The sequence below is a fragment of the Halichoerus grypus genome, chromosome 6 (genome assembly GCF_964656455.1).
Source record: "Halichoerus grypus chromosome 6, mHalGry1.hap1.1, whole genome shotgun sequence".
Lineage (NCBI taxonomy): Eukaryota > Metazoa > Chordata > Mammalia > Carnivora > Phocidae > Halichoerus > Halichoerus grypus.
In genome coordinates this window covers 23,070,854-23,089,409 of record NC_135717.1, presented here as the reverse complement: position 1 = coordinate 23,089,409, position 18,556 = coordinate 23,070,854, and the positions used below count along the sequence as shown (strand labels likewise).

At 39.7% G+C, this 18,556-nt stretch overlaps 2 protein-coding genes across 2 annotated transcripts in view; both read left to right on the top strand.

Moving 5' to 3' along the window:
* LOC118549012 (phospholipid-transporting ATPase ABCA3-like) overlaps positions 1 to 2,661 on the top strand; it is a 143,361-nt gene extending 140,700 nt beyond the window's left edge. The window contains exon 31 of the mRNA XM_078074025.1: positions 2,611 to 2,661. Coding sequence (XP_077930151.1) covers positions 2,611 to 2,661 — 51 coding nt within the window. The remainder of the gene's footprint in view (positions 1 to 2,610) is intronic.
* A 15,429-nt stretch (positions 2,662 to 18,090) lies between these two features.
* LOC118549013 (phospholipid-transporting ATPase ABCA3-like) overlaps positions 18,091 to 18,556 on the top strand; it is a 191,444-nt gene continuing 190,978 nt past the window's right edge. The window contains exon 1 of the mRNA XM_036113189.2: positions 18,091 to 18,150. Coding sequence (XP_035969082.2) covers positions 18,091 to 18,150 — 60 coding nt within the window. The remainder of the gene's footprint in view (positions 18,151 to 18,556) is intronic.

The window sequence follows — 18,556 nt, the reverse complement described above, 5'->3', positions numbered from 1 at the left end:
CCAGGGCTTCCAGGGCTTCTGAGGGAGGAGAAAGTGCCCTCCCCCTCAAAAACACCAAAACAAGCACCGGAAGTAAAGGACCCTTCTCGGGACCCCGAAACACACACAGCAGCTAACGAGAGCAAATTAAACAAACTTTTATTTGGGCTGTGCCAAGTATTTGAAAGCCAGGGCTCTGGAGGCACGTGTTGTGGGTCTAGGCCTGCGGAGTCCAGAATTTATTTGCTCTGTGACTGTCCCAGTCAGCTGGGGCTGCCGTAACAGAATACCGTAGGCTGGGTGACTTAAAAACAACCAATGTGTTTCTCACAGTTCTGGAGGCTGGGAAGTCTCCGATCAGAGCTCCATGCAGATTCAGCGTGTGGTGAGAGCCTGATTTCTGATTCACAGACAGGCATCTTCTCAACGTGTCCTTCACATGGTGGAGGGAGCAAGGGAGCTCTCTGGGGCCTGTGTCATAAGGGCACTAATCCCATTCATCAGGGCTCCATCCTCATGACCTCATCACATGCTGCGTGTCCCTCATGGTGATACCATCACATTGGGGTTAGGATTTTAACATACGAATTTGGGGAGAAGAGGAGGACACCGACATTCAGATTATAGCAATGACCTAATGTAAATTGCTTGATTTCACTAAGCCTCAGTATCCTCCTGTAAAAGAAGCTGGATACTATTTGTACCCATCTCTGAGGGTGATTAGAATATTTCAACTGACAGGAGGTAGTAAACGTTCAAGAAATAGAAGGGTTATGGAAGTTAAGTGCTGCAGGAAGCTCCAGTGTCTTTGTTCTCCTCTGCCAAAGCAGAAATTGCACTGAACTAGGTTAAACAGGCAAGGAAGACTTTATGCAAGGCTCTAGGAGCTGGGAAGACAGGCCAGAACTCAGTCTGAGCTCAGTTCTGCTGAGACAAAGGATGGGAGGGTGTTTGAGGGCTGAGTGAGACAGTGGGAATGTGCTGGAGGACTGTAGAGGGGAGGTTGACCAGTAGGACACCTTGAGTAACTTCCTGAAGCTTGCTCAGTGGTTCTCTGTGATTAGGCCGTGTGTGTTTGCTGTCGGTGCCTGTTAGAAGCTAGCTCCTACCCTCCCACAGAGACTGGGAAGAGGGGTGCTATCTTCCTTGAGGATTACATTTCAAAGGATGACTCCCAGGCCCTTCAGAAAGAGAGTTTGGGGTTGTAAAACAGAAAAGAGGCTTGTAAAAAGAGTTATACATGTTTTAAACAGAGAAAGGATGTTTAATTAAAGGTTTTCTAAAGCAGATGCCCAGAGAAAAGGGTGGTCAGGACCTAGAACCAGGGAGAGCCAAATGTATAGTATTAGTCCAGCTCAGAGGAACATTCAAGCCATCTTGGTCCCCTCATTTTATGCAAAGTAGGCAGAAGATTTAAAAGGAAAGATACCTCTGTTTTAGCAGAATTAAGAAAGCTGCTGTGTTTCATTCAGAACAGCTCAGTGCTTTTCAGAAAAGGACATAAACTGTAGTGAGTCTAAGTCTCATTCTAAGACTTTAGGACTGTAAGCAGTGTAATGACTTAATTTTCAGTAACTCCATTTAATTGTTTTTTGAGAGCCCACACATCAATAGGTTGCCCTAAAATTTTTTAGACACACCAGGTTCATGTCCCTTCAGCTTCCTCCTCCTTTCCCTCCCACCTCAGTGTTGCATCCAAATTTGGGATGGACAGGAGTGGGAATGCATTTAGTATTTAAGGCCAGATTATTATAGATGAACTGGTTCCTGGCCTGGCTCTTGTGGAGTCAGACCTCTTCTGCCCGAAGATTCTCCCAGATCTGTTTCAGAGATAGTGAAGAAGGTGGGGTGACAGGATATTAAGAAGCTTTGCTTTTCCTCGTTGTGCATAATTTCAAATCATTTGTGTTATCCTAGAAAGGATGAATGGAAAGAACTAGACTTTGTCCTTTTAGGCTTAGGTGTTCCTCTCTCTTCTTTGAGACCAAAAAAAAAAAAAAAAAAAAAAAGATTGAGTGGGGGATGGGACACTAAGATTGTAATGAGTGCAAACTTATAGTTAATATTTCAAAATATTACCCACTATAAGAGCAAGAGAAAAAAGTTTTTGGGTCTGTCAGTACAACAGGTAGTTCTTCACAGATTTATAACCCCTAACATCTGAAGAAGCAATTAGAAAAATGGTACAGGTGCCTTGTGTAGAATTCAAGTCTTACAGACCTAACAAATTGTAGAATGTGTAAATCTCCTGTATTTCACTCTTGAGAGACAGACACTGTCAGCACACTAGAGTATATTCTACCATTTTTCTTCTCTCTACATAAACTAACATATATATGTATATTTTTACAAAAAAGTATATCACATAGAATATTTTGCATCTTTTCCCCTTTCACGATATATTATCCTCCCATGAAAGTACAGTTTTTATCTTCCTCTTTGAAACAGATGAATAGGATTTCACTGAAGGGATTGCCATCATTTATAGAATCATTCTGTCTGTTTACATTTTATCTTACTATTTCCAGTGTTCTGGTGAATGATCATCTTTCTGTATGAATCTTTGTTTTGCTGTGGTTTTGCTTTAGGAACTTTGTTTCTGGTTGTTGTCGTTGTTGTTTTCTCTTTAAGACTTTGATCGGCATAAATTCCTTTATTGTTAATGTAGCAGACCCCTACTGAGTGTCTTTTATCAACCAGTGAGGGATAATATTTACCCTGATGTGAAGCCCTATCTTCTAATGAAAAGTTCAAGAATGGCATAATTGCACAGATAGAAGGCTGTATGAATTTTAAGTTGGTGTTACGCCATTGCCATATAAACAAAACACCTGCCATGCCATTTTGAATGAGGTTAGTCTTGTATTAATTGAGGTTTTCAGGATTGCGGTCTTTAAATAAATAATGCGCAATGCAGTAGGCTCCATGTTGTTTGAGACACAAAGGAAAATGACACTATCCCCACTACAGGGCTACCCACTACCCACTACAGGTATCTTGTCACATTCTTTTTTTTTTTTCCCAAAGATTCTTTCTTTCTTTCTTTATTAGAGAGCGAGTGAGAGAGAAACAGCATGAGAGGGGGGAGGGTCAGAGGGAGAAGGAGGCTCCCCGCTGAGCCGAGAGCCCGATGTGGGACTCTATCCCAGGACTCCGGGATCATGACCTGAGCCGAAAGCAGTCGCTTAACCAACTGAGCCACCCGGGCGCCTTCTTGTCGCATTCTTAAAGCTAAAGATTGTTTTTTAGCCTCTGTGTTCAGTATATAGGAGCTATAATGATTTTTAAAATTTTTCACTTGAAGTATAATTTACATAAAATGGAATGCCCAGGTTTTGAGTGACGGTTTGATCAATTTTGAAAAATGTATACCTCTGTGAAGACACAGACCATTTGTATCACAACAGAGAATATCCTCCTGCCCCTTTGTTTTCACCCACCACTCACCCTGCACACCCTAACCCTTGATAGGATTTTGCCTGTTCTAGGTATTTCACATGAATGCAATCATGTGGCATGTACATTTTGTGCCTGGCTCTTTCCCCTTATACCCCTTTGTCACATCCTCCCATACCTAGAGTACTGATCTGTTTTATGTGTCTATAATTTTATATGGCTTCTTTATGTATTCTAGATAGAAGATCTTTATCAGATAACATGTATTGTGAATATTTTCTTTTTCTGGCTTGCCTTCTGGTTTTCTTAGCAGTGTCTTTTGAAGAGTAAAAGTTTTTTTATATTACTTATGCCCAGTTTATTAATTTTTTTGTGTCCTAAATAAGAAATGTTCACATACCAGGTGATGAGGATGTTCTCCTGTTTTCTTTTGAAAGCTTTATATTTTTAGACTTTCAATTTAGATCTGTGATATATTTTGGGTTCGTTTTTATGTATGGTATGAGGTAAGGCCAGTACTCATTTTTTTTTTTTCCATACACATATCCAGTTGTCCCAGCATCGTTTTTTGGGAAAAGTCTTTTCTCTACCCGTTGAATTCCCTTGGTAATTTGTGGAAAATAATTGACCATAGTCATGTGGATCATAAATATGTGACTGTATTTCTGGACCCTATTCTGTGTCATTGATCTATGTTTGTCTCTTCACCAATACCACACTATTTTTTGTTTCTATTTTTGTGGTGCTTATTTCCCCCTTCCATTTGAAGAACTCTATATTTTAGAGAGATTAGCCCTTTGCCAACAGTATAAGTTGCTAGTTTTCTCAGTTTGTCATTGGTCTTTTGACTTTGTTCATGTTAATATTTACCACACAACCCTTACTTTTTTTATATATGTTATTTTATGAAACTTGTATTGCTAGTGGATTTGGATTCATGGAGACTTTTCCCACTCCCACATTTTATCTTTTTCCATATAAAAAATATCTTTTTCCAAATGACTATTGTTTTGTTCCAGCAACATTTTTTTAAAAATACACCTTTTGCCCACTTATTTCAATGTTACCTACAGCATATCCTGAATTTCTGTATGTACTTTGGTTTATTTCTGGACTTTCTATTTTGTTCCATTTGTCTGGCTTTCAATTAATGTACAAGTACCACTTTTTTTTTTTTTTTAAGTAGGCTCCACACACAGTATGGAGCCCAGCGCAGGGTTTAAACTCACGACCTTGAAATCAAGACCTGAGCTGAGATCCAGCATCAGATGCTTAACCAACTGAATTACCCAGGTGCCCCTACCACCCATTTTTAAGATAGAGACTTTATAATATGTTTTAACATCTGGTAGAGCTAAACTTAACCTCATTAATCTTATTTTTCAATGTTTTCCTAGCTGTTTTTTCTTACCTTTCCAAATAACTTTAGAATGAAAGGAAACTTACTGGTTATTATTTTCATCGGGATAACGTTAAATATATGCAGACTATGGAGAAAAAGAACATATTTATGATTTTAGATCATCCTATTTAAGAACAAGGAATATTTTTCCAACTGTTCAGATCTATTTCTGAGTTTTACAGGAGGGCTTTTGTTTTTTTTTTTATAGATTTTATTTATTTATTTTAGAGAGAACAGAGAGTAGAGGGAGAGTGAGAGGGAGAAACAGACTCCCCTCTGAACGGACAGCCTGACACGGGGCTCAATCCCAGGACCCTGAGATTATGACCTGAGCTGAAGGCAGATGCTTAACCAACTGAGCCACCCAGGCGCCTCTATACGAGGGCTTTAAAGTTTTCCTCATATAAACCTTGCACATTTTTTATTACATTTATTTCTAAGTATTTTGTCTTTTTTGTTGCCATTATAAACTGGAGTATTCTCTTCCTTTATGTCTTGTGTTGGGTTTTTTGTTTATAAGTTCTGTGTATATGAAAGTTACTGGTTTTTATGTTAATTATATATCTCACTATAAATAAGTAAAGTTTTATATCCTATGAAAATTCAAAAAGATTGAATTGGTTTTTTTTAATTTAAGTTTTAGTTAACATACAATGAAATATTGGTCTCAGGAGTAGAATTCAGTGATTCATCGCTTACATACAACACCCATTGGTCATCACAAGTGCACTCTTTAATATCCATCACTCATCTAGCCCATCCCCCACCCACCTCCCTCCATCAACCCTCAGTTTGTTCTCTATCATTAAAGAGTCTCTTATGAGGGAGTGCCTGGGTGGCTCAGTTGTTAAGCGTCTGCCTTCGGCTCATGTCGTGATCCCAAGGTCCTGGGATCGAGCCCTGAATTGGGCTCCCTGCTCTGCGAGAAGCCTGCCTATCCCTCTTCCACTTCCCCTGCTTGTGTTCCCTCTCTCGCTGTGTCTCTGTCAAAATAAAAAAAAAGTCTCTTATGGTTTGTTTCCCTCCTCCCCCCGCCCACTTCCCATATGTTCATCTGTTTTCTTAAATTCCATGTGTCAGTGAGATCATATGGTATTTGTCTTTCTCTGACTGACTTATTTCACTTAGCGTAATACATTGGAGTTCCATCCACATCATTACAAATGGCAAGATTGAATTTTTTTGATGACTGAATAATATTCCATTGTATATTTATACCACATCTTTTTTTTTTAAGATTTTATTTATTTATTTATTTGACAGAGAGAGACAACGAGAGAGGGAACACAAGCAGGGGGAGTGGGAGAGGGAGAAGCAGGCTTCCCGCAAGCAGAGAGCCCGATGTGGGGCTCGATCCCAGGACTCTGGGATCATGACCTGAGCTGAAGGCAGACGCTTAACAACTGAGCCACCCAGGCCCCTATACCACATCTTCTTTATCCATTCATCAGTTAATGGACATTTGGGCTATCTCCATAACTTAGCTATTGTTGATAATGCTGCTATCAAGATCAGGGTGCATGTACCCCTTCAAATCCGTAAGTTTCTATCCTTAAAAATTTTTTGTTTTTCACATTGATTATCTTGGGTCAAACAGTTATATCTGCAGATAGAGATAGTTTTACTCTTGTTTTGTTTTCTCTGATTTCATTGTCTAAAATCCTTAATATATTGTTAAACTGTAGTGGGAATAGTAGCCATCATTATTTTTTCTAAAGTGGAGTGTATACATTTTACTATATTAGGACATGTTCATGAATTCCTATTAGTTTTTAAGTGGTTTTAATCAGGAACAGAATTTAAATTTTGTCAGAGACCTTTTTAAGAAGGTAATTATTAGAATTTTTTACATATGAGATATATTAATATGGTGAGTTACTTGATAGATTTTCTAATAGTGAACCATCCTTCTTCTCCTGGAATAAATGCCACCTGCTATAGTGTAATTTTTTTAATACTTGGATTATGTTTGGTAGTATTTAGAATTTCTCATTGATATGTAGGTGGAATTAGTGTTGTTTCTTTGGGGGGCGGGTAGTCTTTGTTAGATAGGTTTGCTTCCTAAAAATAATTTGATCTTCTATGCTCTTGAAAGTTTAAGTAGTGTTGGAATTATCTGATTATCAAAGGTTTGACAGAATTTCTCTATGCTTTGATGGAGCATTTCTTAGATACCCTTTCTGTTTCTTCAATGAAAATTCATCTGTTTTATATCTCCAAGAGGATAAATTTTGGTATATTGTATTCTTCTAGGAAATTTTCCATTCAATTTAGATTTTATAAATGTATTTGCATAGAGTCATACATGTAATCTCTTATGATTTTAAGAAATTCCTCTATCTAAATGTGTTTTCTTCATTGCCTTTTTTATTTTATTTTTTTAAATTTTATTTTATTTTATTATGTTATGTTAGTCACCATACAGTACATCATTAGTTTTTGATGTAGTGTTCCATGATTCATTGTTTTCGTATAACACCCAGTGCTCCATGCAATACATGCCCTCCTTAATACCCATCACTGGGCTAACCCATCCCCCCACCCCCCTCCCCTCTAAAACCCTCAGTTTGTTTCTCAGAGTCCATAGTCTCTCATGGTTCGTCTCCCCCTTCATTTTTTTCTTCCTTCTCCTAATGTCCTCCATGCTATTCCTTATGTTCCACAAATAAGTGAAACCATATGATAATTGACTTTCTCTGCTTGACTTATTTCACTTAGCATAGTCTCCTCCAGTCCCATCTATGTTGATGTAAAAGTTGGGTATTCATCCTTTCTGATGGCTGAGTAATATTCCATTGTATATATGGACCACATCTTCTTTATCCATTCATCTGTTGAAGGGCACCTCGGCTCTTTGCACAGTTTGGTTATTGCAGACATTGCTGCTCTGAACATTGGGGTGCATATGGCCCTTCTTTTCACTACATCTGTGTCTTTGGGGTAAATACCCAGGAGTGCAATTGCTGGGTCATAGGGTAGCTCTATTTTTAATGTCTTGAGGAACCTCCATACTGTTTTCCAAAGTGGCTGTACCAACTTGCATTCCCACCAACAGTGTAAGAGGGTTCGCCTTTCTCCACAACCTCTCTAACATTTGTTGTTTCTTGCCTTGTCAATTTTTGCCATTCTAATTGGTGTAAGGTGGTATCTCAGTGTGGTTTTGATTTGAATTTCCCTGATGGCTAATGATGATGAACATTTTTTCATGTGTCTGTTAGCCATTTGTATGTCTTCTTTTAAGAAGTGTCTGTTCATGTCTTCTGCCCATTTCTTGATTGTTCTTTGCATGTTGAGTTTGATAAGTTCTTTAGAGATCTTGGATACTAGCCCTTTATCTGTTACGTCATTTGCAAATACCTTCTCCCATTCTGTAGGTTACCTTTTAGTTTCGTTGACTGTTTCCTTTGCTGTGCAGAAGCTTTGTATCTTGAAGTTCCAATAGTTCATTTTTGCCTTTGTTTCCCTTGCCTTTGGAGACACGTCTAGCAAAATGTTGCTGCGGCTGAGGTCAAAGAGGTTGCTGCCTGTGTTCTCCTTGAGGATTTTGATGGATTCCTGTCCCACATTTAGGTCTTTCACCCATTTTGAGTTTGTTTTTATGTATGGTGTAAGAAAATGGTTCAGTTTCATTCTTCTGCATGTGGCTGTCCAGTTTTCCCAACACCATTTGTTGAAGAGACTGTCTTTTTTCCATTAGGTATTCTTTCCTGTTTTATCAAAGATTGGTTGACCGTAGGGTTGAGGGTCCATTTCTGGGTTCTCTGTTCTCTTCCATGGATCTCTGTATCTGTTTTTTGTGCCAGTACCATACTGTCTTGATGATTACAGCTTTGTAATGGACCTTGAAGCCCGGTATTGTGATGCCACCAGCTTTGGTTTTTTTCTTCCAGCGTTCCTTTGGCTATTCAGGATCTTTTTTGGTTCCATACAAATTTTAGGATTGTTTGTTCCAGCTCTGTGAAAAGTGTTGATGGTATTTTGATAGAGATTGCATTGATAATGGAGATTGCTCTGGGTAGCATAGACATTTTAACAATATTTGTTCTTCTAATCCATGAGCATGGAATGTTTTTCTATTTCTTTGTGCCTTCCTCAATTTCTGTCATAAGTGTTCTATAGTTTTCAGAGTATAGATCCCTTACCTCACCCAACATGGGGCTCTAACTCACAACCCCAGATCAAGGGTTGCATGCTCTACCAACTGAGCCACCGGGTGCCCTTAAAGTCTGTTTTGACTGATATAAGTATAGCTACATCAGCTTTCTTTTTGTTTCCATTTATATGGAATATCTCTTCCAATCCCTTCACTTTTATTGTTTGTCCTTCTTAAGTGAGTCTCCTGTAGGCATTATATAGGTGTGTCTCATTGTTTTTGTTTTGTTTTTTTTAATCCAGTCAGCCATTCTGTGACTTTTGATTGAAGAATTTTGTCCATTTATTTTAAAGTAATTGTTGATAGGTATGTACTTGTTGCCATTTTGTTAATTGTTTTCTGGGTTTCTCTCTGTTCCTTTCTTCTTCTCTTTATCTCTTATAGTTCAATGACTTTCTTTAGTGTTTAGATTCCTTTTTCATTTCTTACTCTAAGGTTTTGTTTTGTGGTTACTGGATCACATATGTCATCCTCTGTATAACAATCTATTTTAATTTGATAGCAACTTAAATTTGAACACATTCCAAAACTCTATGTTTTTTATTCTTTTCTCATTTTATGTTTTTATGTTACTTTTTACATCTTTTTATATATGTATTCCTTAACTCTTGTAGTTTTCATTAATTTTACTACATTTGCCTTTTAAACTTCTTAATAGCTTTATAAGTGATGAGTCCACTAACTTTATAATGACCTTTTCCAGTGAAATTTTTACTTTTGTATGTTTTCTAATTGATTAGTGCCATTTCTTTTCAGCTTTGAAGTCCCTTTAATATTTCTTGAAAAGCTGGGTTAGTAGTGATGAACCTCTATATCTTTTGTTTGTTTTGAAAACTTTTCATCTCTCCCTCAAATACGAATGACAACCTTGTTAGAGTATTCTTGGTTGCATGTTTTCTTCTTTTCAGCACTTTGAATATGTCATGCCAGTCCCATCTGGCTTGCAAAGTTTCTGTGTAGAAATTTGCTGTTACTTCTATGGGGTTCCTTTCTATGTAACAATTTGTTTTTCTCTTGCTGCTTTTAAGATTCTCTATTTAACTTTTGGCATTTTAATTATGGTGTTTCTTGGTGTGGCTCTCTTTGTGTTTATCTTATTTGGAACTCTCCAGGCTTTCTGCACCCGGATGTCTGTTTCCTTCCCTAGGTTAGAGAAATTTTCAGCAGTTATTTCTTCAAATAAGTTTTCTTCCCTTTTCTCTCTCTCTTCTCCTTCTCGGACCCCTATAATGTGAATGTTATTCAGCTTGATGTTGTCCTAGCAGTTCCTTAAGTTACCTTCATTATTTAATTTCTTTTTTGCTTTTGCTTTTCTGTCTGGGTGAGTTCCATTGCTTTATCTTCCAGCTTGCTGATCCATTCTTCTACTTTATTTAGTCTGTTGTTGAACCCCTCTAGTGTACTTTTCATTATTATATTCTTAAGCTCTTTGACTTCTGTTTGATACTTATGTTTTCTGTCGCTTTGTTGCCAAGTTCTCATTGCGTTCATCCATTCTTCTCCTGAGTTTGGTGAGCATATTTATGAGTATTTGAATTATTTATGAGGTAGATTACTTATGTACCTATCATTAAGGTTTTTTTCTGACCTTTTGTCTTGTCTTGTTCTACTGTTTGGAATATATATCTCTGTTTCCTTGTTTTCCGTGAATCTCTGTGTTTGTATCTATGTATTAGGCAAAACAGCTACTGAAGGAGAGGCCTTGTTTAGGTAATGATCCTCATCCTTCAACTTTGACCTAGAACTCTTAAATGTTTGTGATTGTCTAAACCACCTGATTTATTCTTTATATGCCCTTGATGAGGGTGTGCCAGGACCTGTCTATGATCCAAGAGAAGAAATCTCATTTAGCACCTACTTTCAGGCTGATTGGAAGCCACGCTGGGTAGCAACTTTTAAAGTATACAAAAATGTACAATTCTGTGGGGCCACAATAATAATCCCTGCTGGCCTTCAGACCAGGAGATCTGGAGGATCCCCTGAGCCACCATTGTAAAAATTGAGGTTCCAGATGAGTGTATAAGCTTCTTTATGGGAGATCTCATTGAGCTCTGGCAAGGACAAGTGAGTGCACAAGAATGGTGGTCTCCCTGCTTACATTCCCTGGGACCACCTACTTAGCCTCTAAGTGTATGAAACCTGAAGTCTGTCCCTCAGATTGAAACTCCAGTCTGAGTAAATAGGCCTGTTTCACAGGAAAACTGAAGTTGTGTTTCAGTATGCTGTCTGTGCAGTGCCCTGGCATTGGTGGTCTGCCAGGAACTGTCTTTGCTCTTGTTACAGTCACATGGAGCTCTGGAACACCAGCCCTCTTGGCCACCAGGGCTTGGCAACTGGGGTGTCTCCTGTGTGGATTTCGTGCTCCAGCTGACTTTAGTATGGCAGCTGGAGATTATCTGGGGTAGGACATGCTTGTTGGCTTCAGAAAGGCAGCAGGAAAATGTGTTGGCTACATGCACCCATGGGCTTCACTAGTGCAAAGAAGAGTGCCTTGTCTTTGTATGCCTGCTGGCTTTAAGTTGGGAGTGGGACAATACCATAACTGTTCACACTCACCAGCCCCAGCCAGAGGGCAAGGGAATGTTGCAGCTGCCCTGCTTGCAGACTTTAGCTAGGGAGCAAGAGAACTGTTTGACTGTGCTTGCCTGCACCACCCATGGAATGGAGAAGTGCTGCAATTGCTTGTACTATCTGGCCTTGGCAAGTGCCGTGACTGCTCATCCTCACCTGTCCCAGCAAGGTGGTTGGGAGTGCTGTGTCCACGCTCACCTGCCTGTGTTAGCAGTCTATGTGGAGAGTGCAGCAATGGCATCTGCCAATGCCTCTATCTCTGGGATGCATCTCAACTCTCCCCTGCCCCTCCAGCTGATGCCCCTTGATATACAAATGAATCTCCATATATAGTCGAGGTATTTTTCATACTACTCTTCTTTCACTGGGTCTCAGGGCCAGTGAGACCATATATAAGCCCTCCAGAGGATATCTGTTTCTTACAGCACTTTGGGACCCCTGGATGTCAGTCCCTTGGTTTTCCAAGCCAGACATCCTGAGAGTTCATCTCTTCAGTGCAGATCCCAGGGGCCAAGGTGCCCAACATGGGCTACAAAACCCTTGTTCCTCTGAGAGAAGAGCCTGTCTGGTGAGATCCTTCCCCAGTGTATATTGCCATGCCAGAGTGGAGTTTTTTTTGTGAGTCCTTGTCTCTGCCTCTTTTACCCCTTTCAGTGTGGTCCTTTCATCCTTTGTTGTGAAAAGCAGTTCATCTAGTTTCCAGGGTTTTTTCAGAGAAATTATCCATATATAGCTGTAGATTGGTATGTCTGTAGAAGGAGGTGAATTCAGAATCTTCCTACACTGCCATCTTGGGCCTTCTCTATTCTGACAGTCCAATGACCTGACTTCTTCTACACTAATTCTTCCTTCTTTTTGATTCAGTCTGCTTTTGAAGCTTTCTATTGAATTCTTGAGTTCAGTCATTATATTCTTCAACTCTGGGATTTTGGAGGTGGGATGTGGGGTAGTGGGTTTTTACTTTTTTATGTAACTTCTCATTTTGTTCATGTATTACTTTCCTAATTTTATTTAGTTGTATATGTGTGTTTCTTGTGGTTCACTGAATTTCTTTAACAGCATAATTTTGAATTCTTTTTCAGACACTTTGTAGACCTCCTTTTTTTAGGGTTAGTCATTGGAGGTTTTTTTTCTCTTTGGTGGAGTCATGTTTCTTTGATTATTAATAATCCTTGTGGCCTTGTGTCTGTGTCTGGCACTCCAAGAAGTAGGTACATCTTCCAGTCTTTACAGACTGGCTTTGTCAGGCAAAGCCCTTCACCAGTTAGCCAGTCCAGAGTTTGTTCCAGCACTTTGAAAAATGTCATTGGAATTTTGATCGGGATGGCATTGAAGGTATAGATTGCTCTGGGTAGCATAGACATTTTAACAATGTTTATTCTTCCGATCCACGAGCATGGAATATTTTTCCATCTTTTTGTGTCTTCTTCAATTTCTTTCATGAGTGTTCTGTAGTTCCTAGAGTATAGATCCTTTACCTCTTTGGTTAGGTTTATTCCGAGGTATCTTATGGTTTTTGGTGCTATTGTAAATGGAATCGTTTCTCTAATTTCTCTTTCTACACTTGCGTTGTTAGTGTATAAGAAAGCAACCGATTTCTGTGCATTAATTTTGTATCCTGCCACATTACTGAATTGCTGTATGAGTTCTAGTAATGTGGGGGTGGAGTCTTTTGGGTTTTCCACATAAAGTATCATGTCATCTGCGAAAAGAGAGAGTTTGACTTCTTCTTTGCCAATTTGAATACCTTTTATTTTTTTTTTGTTATCTGATTGCTGTTGCTAGGACTTCTAGTACTGTGTTGAACAATAGTGGCAAGAGTGGGCACCCTTGACGTGTTCCTGATCTTAAGGGAAAGGCTCTCAGCTTTTCCCCATTGAGGATGATATTCGCTGTGGGTTTTTCATAGATGGATTTTATGAACTTGAGGAATGTTCCCTCTATCCCTATACTCTGAAGAGTTTTAATCAGGAAGGGATGTTGTATTTTCTCAAATGCTTTTTCTGCATCAGTTGAGAGGACCATATGGTTCTTCTCCCTCCGCTTATTAATGTTTTCTATCACATTGATTGATTTGCGAATGTTGAACAACCCTTGCATCCCGGGGATAAATCCCACTTGGTTGTGGTGGATGATCCTTTTAATGTATTGTTGCATCCTATTAGCTAGGATTTTCTTGAGGATTTTGGAATCCATATTCATCAGGGATATCGGTCTGAAATTCTCCTTTTGGATGGGGTCTTTGCCTGGTTTGGGGATTAAGGTAATGCTGGCCTCACGGAATGAGTTTGGAAGTTTTCCTTCTGTTTCTATTTTTTTAAACAGCTTCAGTAGAATAGGTATTATTTCTTCTTTGAATGTTTGGTAGAATTCCCCAGGGAATCCATCAGGCCCTGGACTCTTGTTTTTTGGGAGGTTTTTGATCACTGCTTCAATCTCGTTACTGGTTATTGGCCTATTCAGGTTGTCAATTTCTTCCTGTTTCAGTCTTGGCAGCTTATAGGTTTCCAGGAAGGCCTCCATTTCATCCAGATTGCTCAGTTTATTGGCATATAGTTGTTGATAATAATTTCTAATAATTGTTTCTATTTCCTTGGTGTTAGTCGTGATCTCTCCCCTTTCATTCATAATTTTATTAATTTGGGTCCTTTCTCTTTTCTTTTGGATAAGTCTGGCCAGTGGTTTATCGATCTTATTAATTCTCTCAAAGAACCAACTTCTAATTTCGTTGATCTGATCTCCTGTGTTTCTGGTTTCTAATTCATTGATCTCTGCTCTAATCTTAATTATTTCTCTTCTAATGCATGGCTTAGGCATCATTTGTTGCTTTTTCTCTAGTTCCTTAAGGTGTAGAGTTAGTTGGTGAATTCAGGATTTTTCTATTTTTTTGAGTGAGGCTTGGAAGGCTATGTATTTCCCCCTTAGAACCACCTTTGCAGTATCCCATAGGTTTTGGACCGATGTGTTTTCGTTCTCATTGGTTTCCATGGATTGTTTAAGTTCTTCTTTGATTTCCTGGTGGACCCAAACATTCTTGAGCAGAGTGGTCTTTAGCTTCCAAGTGTTTGAATTTCTGCCAAATTTTTTCTTGTGATTGAGTTCCAGTTTTAAAGCATTGTGGTCTGAGAATATGCAGGGAATAATCTCAGTCTTTCGGTATCGGTTGAGACCTGATTTGTGACCCAGTATGTGGTCTATTCTGGAGAAAGTTCCATGTGTGCTCGAGAAGAATGAGTATTCTGTTGTTTTAGGGTGGAATGTTCTGTATATATCTGTGAGGTCCATCTGGTGCAGTGTATCATTCAAAGCTCTTGTTTCCTTGTTGATTGTCTGCTTAGATGACCTGTCCATTGCTGAGAGTGGAGTATTGAGGTCTCCTACAATTAACGTATTGTTATCATTATGACTCTTTATTTTGGTTAACAGTTGGCTTATGTAGATGGCTGCTCCCATGTTGGGGGCATACATATTTACAATTGTTAGATCTTCTTGTTGGATAGACCCCTTAAGAATGATATAGTGTCCTTCTGTGTCTCTAACTACAGACTTTAGTTTAAAATCTAATTTGTCTGATATAAGAATTGCTACCCCAGCTTTCTTTTGAGGTCCACTGGCATGGAAGATGGATCTCCATCCCTTCACTTTCAGTCTGGATGTATCTTTAGGTTCAAAATGAGTCTCTTGTAGACAGCATATGGATGGGTCCTGTCTTTTTATCCAGTCTGCAACCCTCTGCCATTTTATGGGAGCATTTAGGCCATTCACATTGAGAGTGATTATTGAAAGATATGAATTAATTGTCATCATGTTGCCTGTGAAGATGTTGCTTTTATAGATTGTCCCTGTAAATTTCTGTTGTATATGACTCTTGGGGTCTTTCTCCTTTTATAGAACCCCCCCTTAATATTTCTTACAGGGCCGGCTTAGTGGTCACATATTCTTTCAGTTTCTGCTGGTCTTGGAAGCTCTGCATCTCTCCATCCATTCTAAATGACAGCTTTGCCAGATAAAGTATTCTTGGCTGCATATTCTTCTCGTTTAGTACCCTGAATATGTCTTGCCAGGCCTTTGTGGCTCGCCACGTCTCTGTGGATAGGTCTGACGTTATTCTGATGTGCCTCCCTTTGTATGTAAGGAATCTCTCCCCCTAACTGCCCTTAAGATAGTTTCCTTGGTTCTAAGATTTGCGAGTTTTACTATTACATGCCGGGGTGTTGGCCTGTTTTCCTTGATCTTAGGAGGGGTCCTCTCTGCCTCTAGGACTCAAATGTTTGTTTCATTCCCCAGATTAGGGAAGTTCTCAGCTACGATTTGCTCAAATACATCTTCTAGTCCTCTCTCTCTCCACTCCCTCCGGGATTCCAATTATTCTGACATTGGAACGCCTCATGGTGTCACTTATTTCTCTGATTCTATTTTCATGGATTCTGAGTTGTTTTTCCCTGGCCTCCTCTTTTCCCTTTTTATCTATTAAATTGTTTCCAGTTCGCTTATTCGTTCTTCCTCCTCACTTACCCTAGCTGTTAGATTATCTAGATTGGATTGTATCTCATTGATAGCATTTTTAAGTTCTGCCAATTCAGCTTTCCTTTCTGCCCTTGGAGACCCAAGTTGCCATTGATTTCCCCCATTCTAGCTGTTGTCTTCACAATTGTTAGCCTGAATTCCATCTCCGACATCTTGGTTATATCTGCATCCATTTGTAAATCTGCGCCATAAGTCATAATGTCTGAGTCTTTTCTATTTTGGGGGTTCCTCCTCCTAGTCATTCTGTTGATGGGTGGTTGAGGGAATGTATAGAGTCCAAATTATTGACCAGAATCCAAGCAAGATGCACCTGTTTTCTTGGGACCTTAGGGTTGCTGGCCTCTTGTTTTCCCAGCCTGTCTTCTGTGGGAGGGGCCTGCCGCGCTGTTACTCAGGCAACCCTGTTTGGGCGAGTTGCCCTGACTCCTGGGGCAGGGGATGGGCTCAGCGGGAATCAGTTTTTGGGGGCTTTTGTTCTCTGGCAGCTTTCCCTGGTGGCTTTTTGTGTCTCTTCCGAGAGAGCAGAAGAGACCGTTTCCAACCCTCTGCCTCAGAGCAGAGAGATTGCAGTCTGTTCTTCAGTGAGCTCTCCAGGCCACACTGTCTCCATTTCTGTCTGTGCTGCTATAAACTGCAGCATCCTGGGTTGTGCGCCCCTCCGCAGCACTCCCAGTCCTGCCTCCAGGTCGGGGCACCTCTCTGCCCTTTGTGCTTCTAAAACTGCCAGCCGCTCCCAGTTCATACGCGAGACCCCACCGCTCCAGGTTTCAGCCCCGGGGGCTGCCCTAAAGTCCTTTCCCCGCCACTGCCGGTCTGCGAGTCTGTGCCCCGTCCCCAGCGTGCGAGGCTGTTGCTCACCGGCGGTGTAGGATCCCCACGGCCAGGCTCCCTCCTGCTGCCGTTTATCCTCGATATCTGCCCGCAGGATCACGGCTCCCTGTTTCATACCTCGAAACCAGCCACCTGCGATATTCTGTTTGTAGAGATCCAGATCTTCTTACATCTAAGGCTGATTTCGTGGGTGCTCAGAGCGGTCTGGTAGATACCCAGCTATCAATTCTGGGGACCAGTTGAAATATGGTCCCCTACTCCTCCGCCATCTTTTCTTCCTCCCATTTCCAGGAATTTAAAGCCACTTATAAGCCTCTCTCCAAACAGTCTATAGGTATTCTGATATTTACGATAATCCTTTCCTTGTTTCAGTGTACTTCCTATGAATATATTCTTTTCTTTAAGATTGATTTATTTATTAGAGTGAGTGAACAAGGGGAGGGGCAGAGGGAGAGGGAGAGAGAGGATCTCAAGCAGACTCCCCGCTGAGCACGGGGCCCAATTCAGGGCTCAATCCCAAGATCCTGAGATCATGACCTGAGCCGAAACCAAGAGTTGGACGCTTAACTGATTGAGCCACCGAGGTGCCCCCTGTAAATGTATTCTTAATCACTATGTGCTGAAGTTTTACCTTTTGAACTTTAGCTAAATGAGAACTTAATGAACATATTCTTCTTGGACTTGACTTTCATTGGTCAGTACTATATTGGGATGTTTATTTACACTGTGTTTAATTGTAGTTCATCCCTGTCATTGATTTTCAATATTCCGTTGTATGAATATACTGCAGTTTCCATTACATTGTTGACTTTTGGGTTGTTGTTAGGTTTTTTGTATATAAAAATAGTTATTGTAAGTGTATTCATGGATATTTTCCTTACTGCATGTACATACATGTTTTACTTGGCTAAATCATTATGAAACCATTCTCACCATCATTCTATGAAAGAATTAGAATTCAGCCCTCATACCAACAGGCATATAACCATTTGGAGAAATGGAACCACATCTTACTTATATGTTATCATATTAGAACCTCATTAGATATTAGTTAAACTAATATAAAAATGGAAACAGTATGATTTTCTTTATTTCAAATATGTAATCATTCTTGCTATCAATATTTGAGGCTGATTAAGAAGAAAATTAGGAGAAAGAAGTAATTCTGTTATTTGATGTCCACATTATTAGGTAACTTAATATTATAAAACCTTTCCTCTACCCCTAGAGAATGGATTTGTTGACATTCAACCAATTTGCAGTGCTCCTCTGGAAAAATTTTACCTTAAAGGTGGGTAAAGGCATCCATGTAAAATGTTCATAAATAGCCATTTGTTGCAGTTCAGGGTTATGTGTGTGTGTGTGTGTGTGTGTAAAGGTGGGTAAAGGCATCCATGTAAAATGTTCATAAATGGCCATTTGTTGCAGTTCAGGGTTATATATATATATGTGTGTGTGTGTGTGTGTATACATACTTTTGAAAAAATCAATTCCAGATGTGTGTGTGTGTGTGTGTGTGTATGTATGTATACATACTTTTGAAAAAATCAATTCCAGACTGTAGGTAGCTCTTCCAAATGTATAAAACTGAGTTAATCAGTAGAATAGTATGACCTATAAGAAAGTTGGGAGGGGTGAGGGAAAAGCTGGAACAAGACAGTCTGGGAAGCACTTAGCTGTTCCAGAGTAAAAATGCA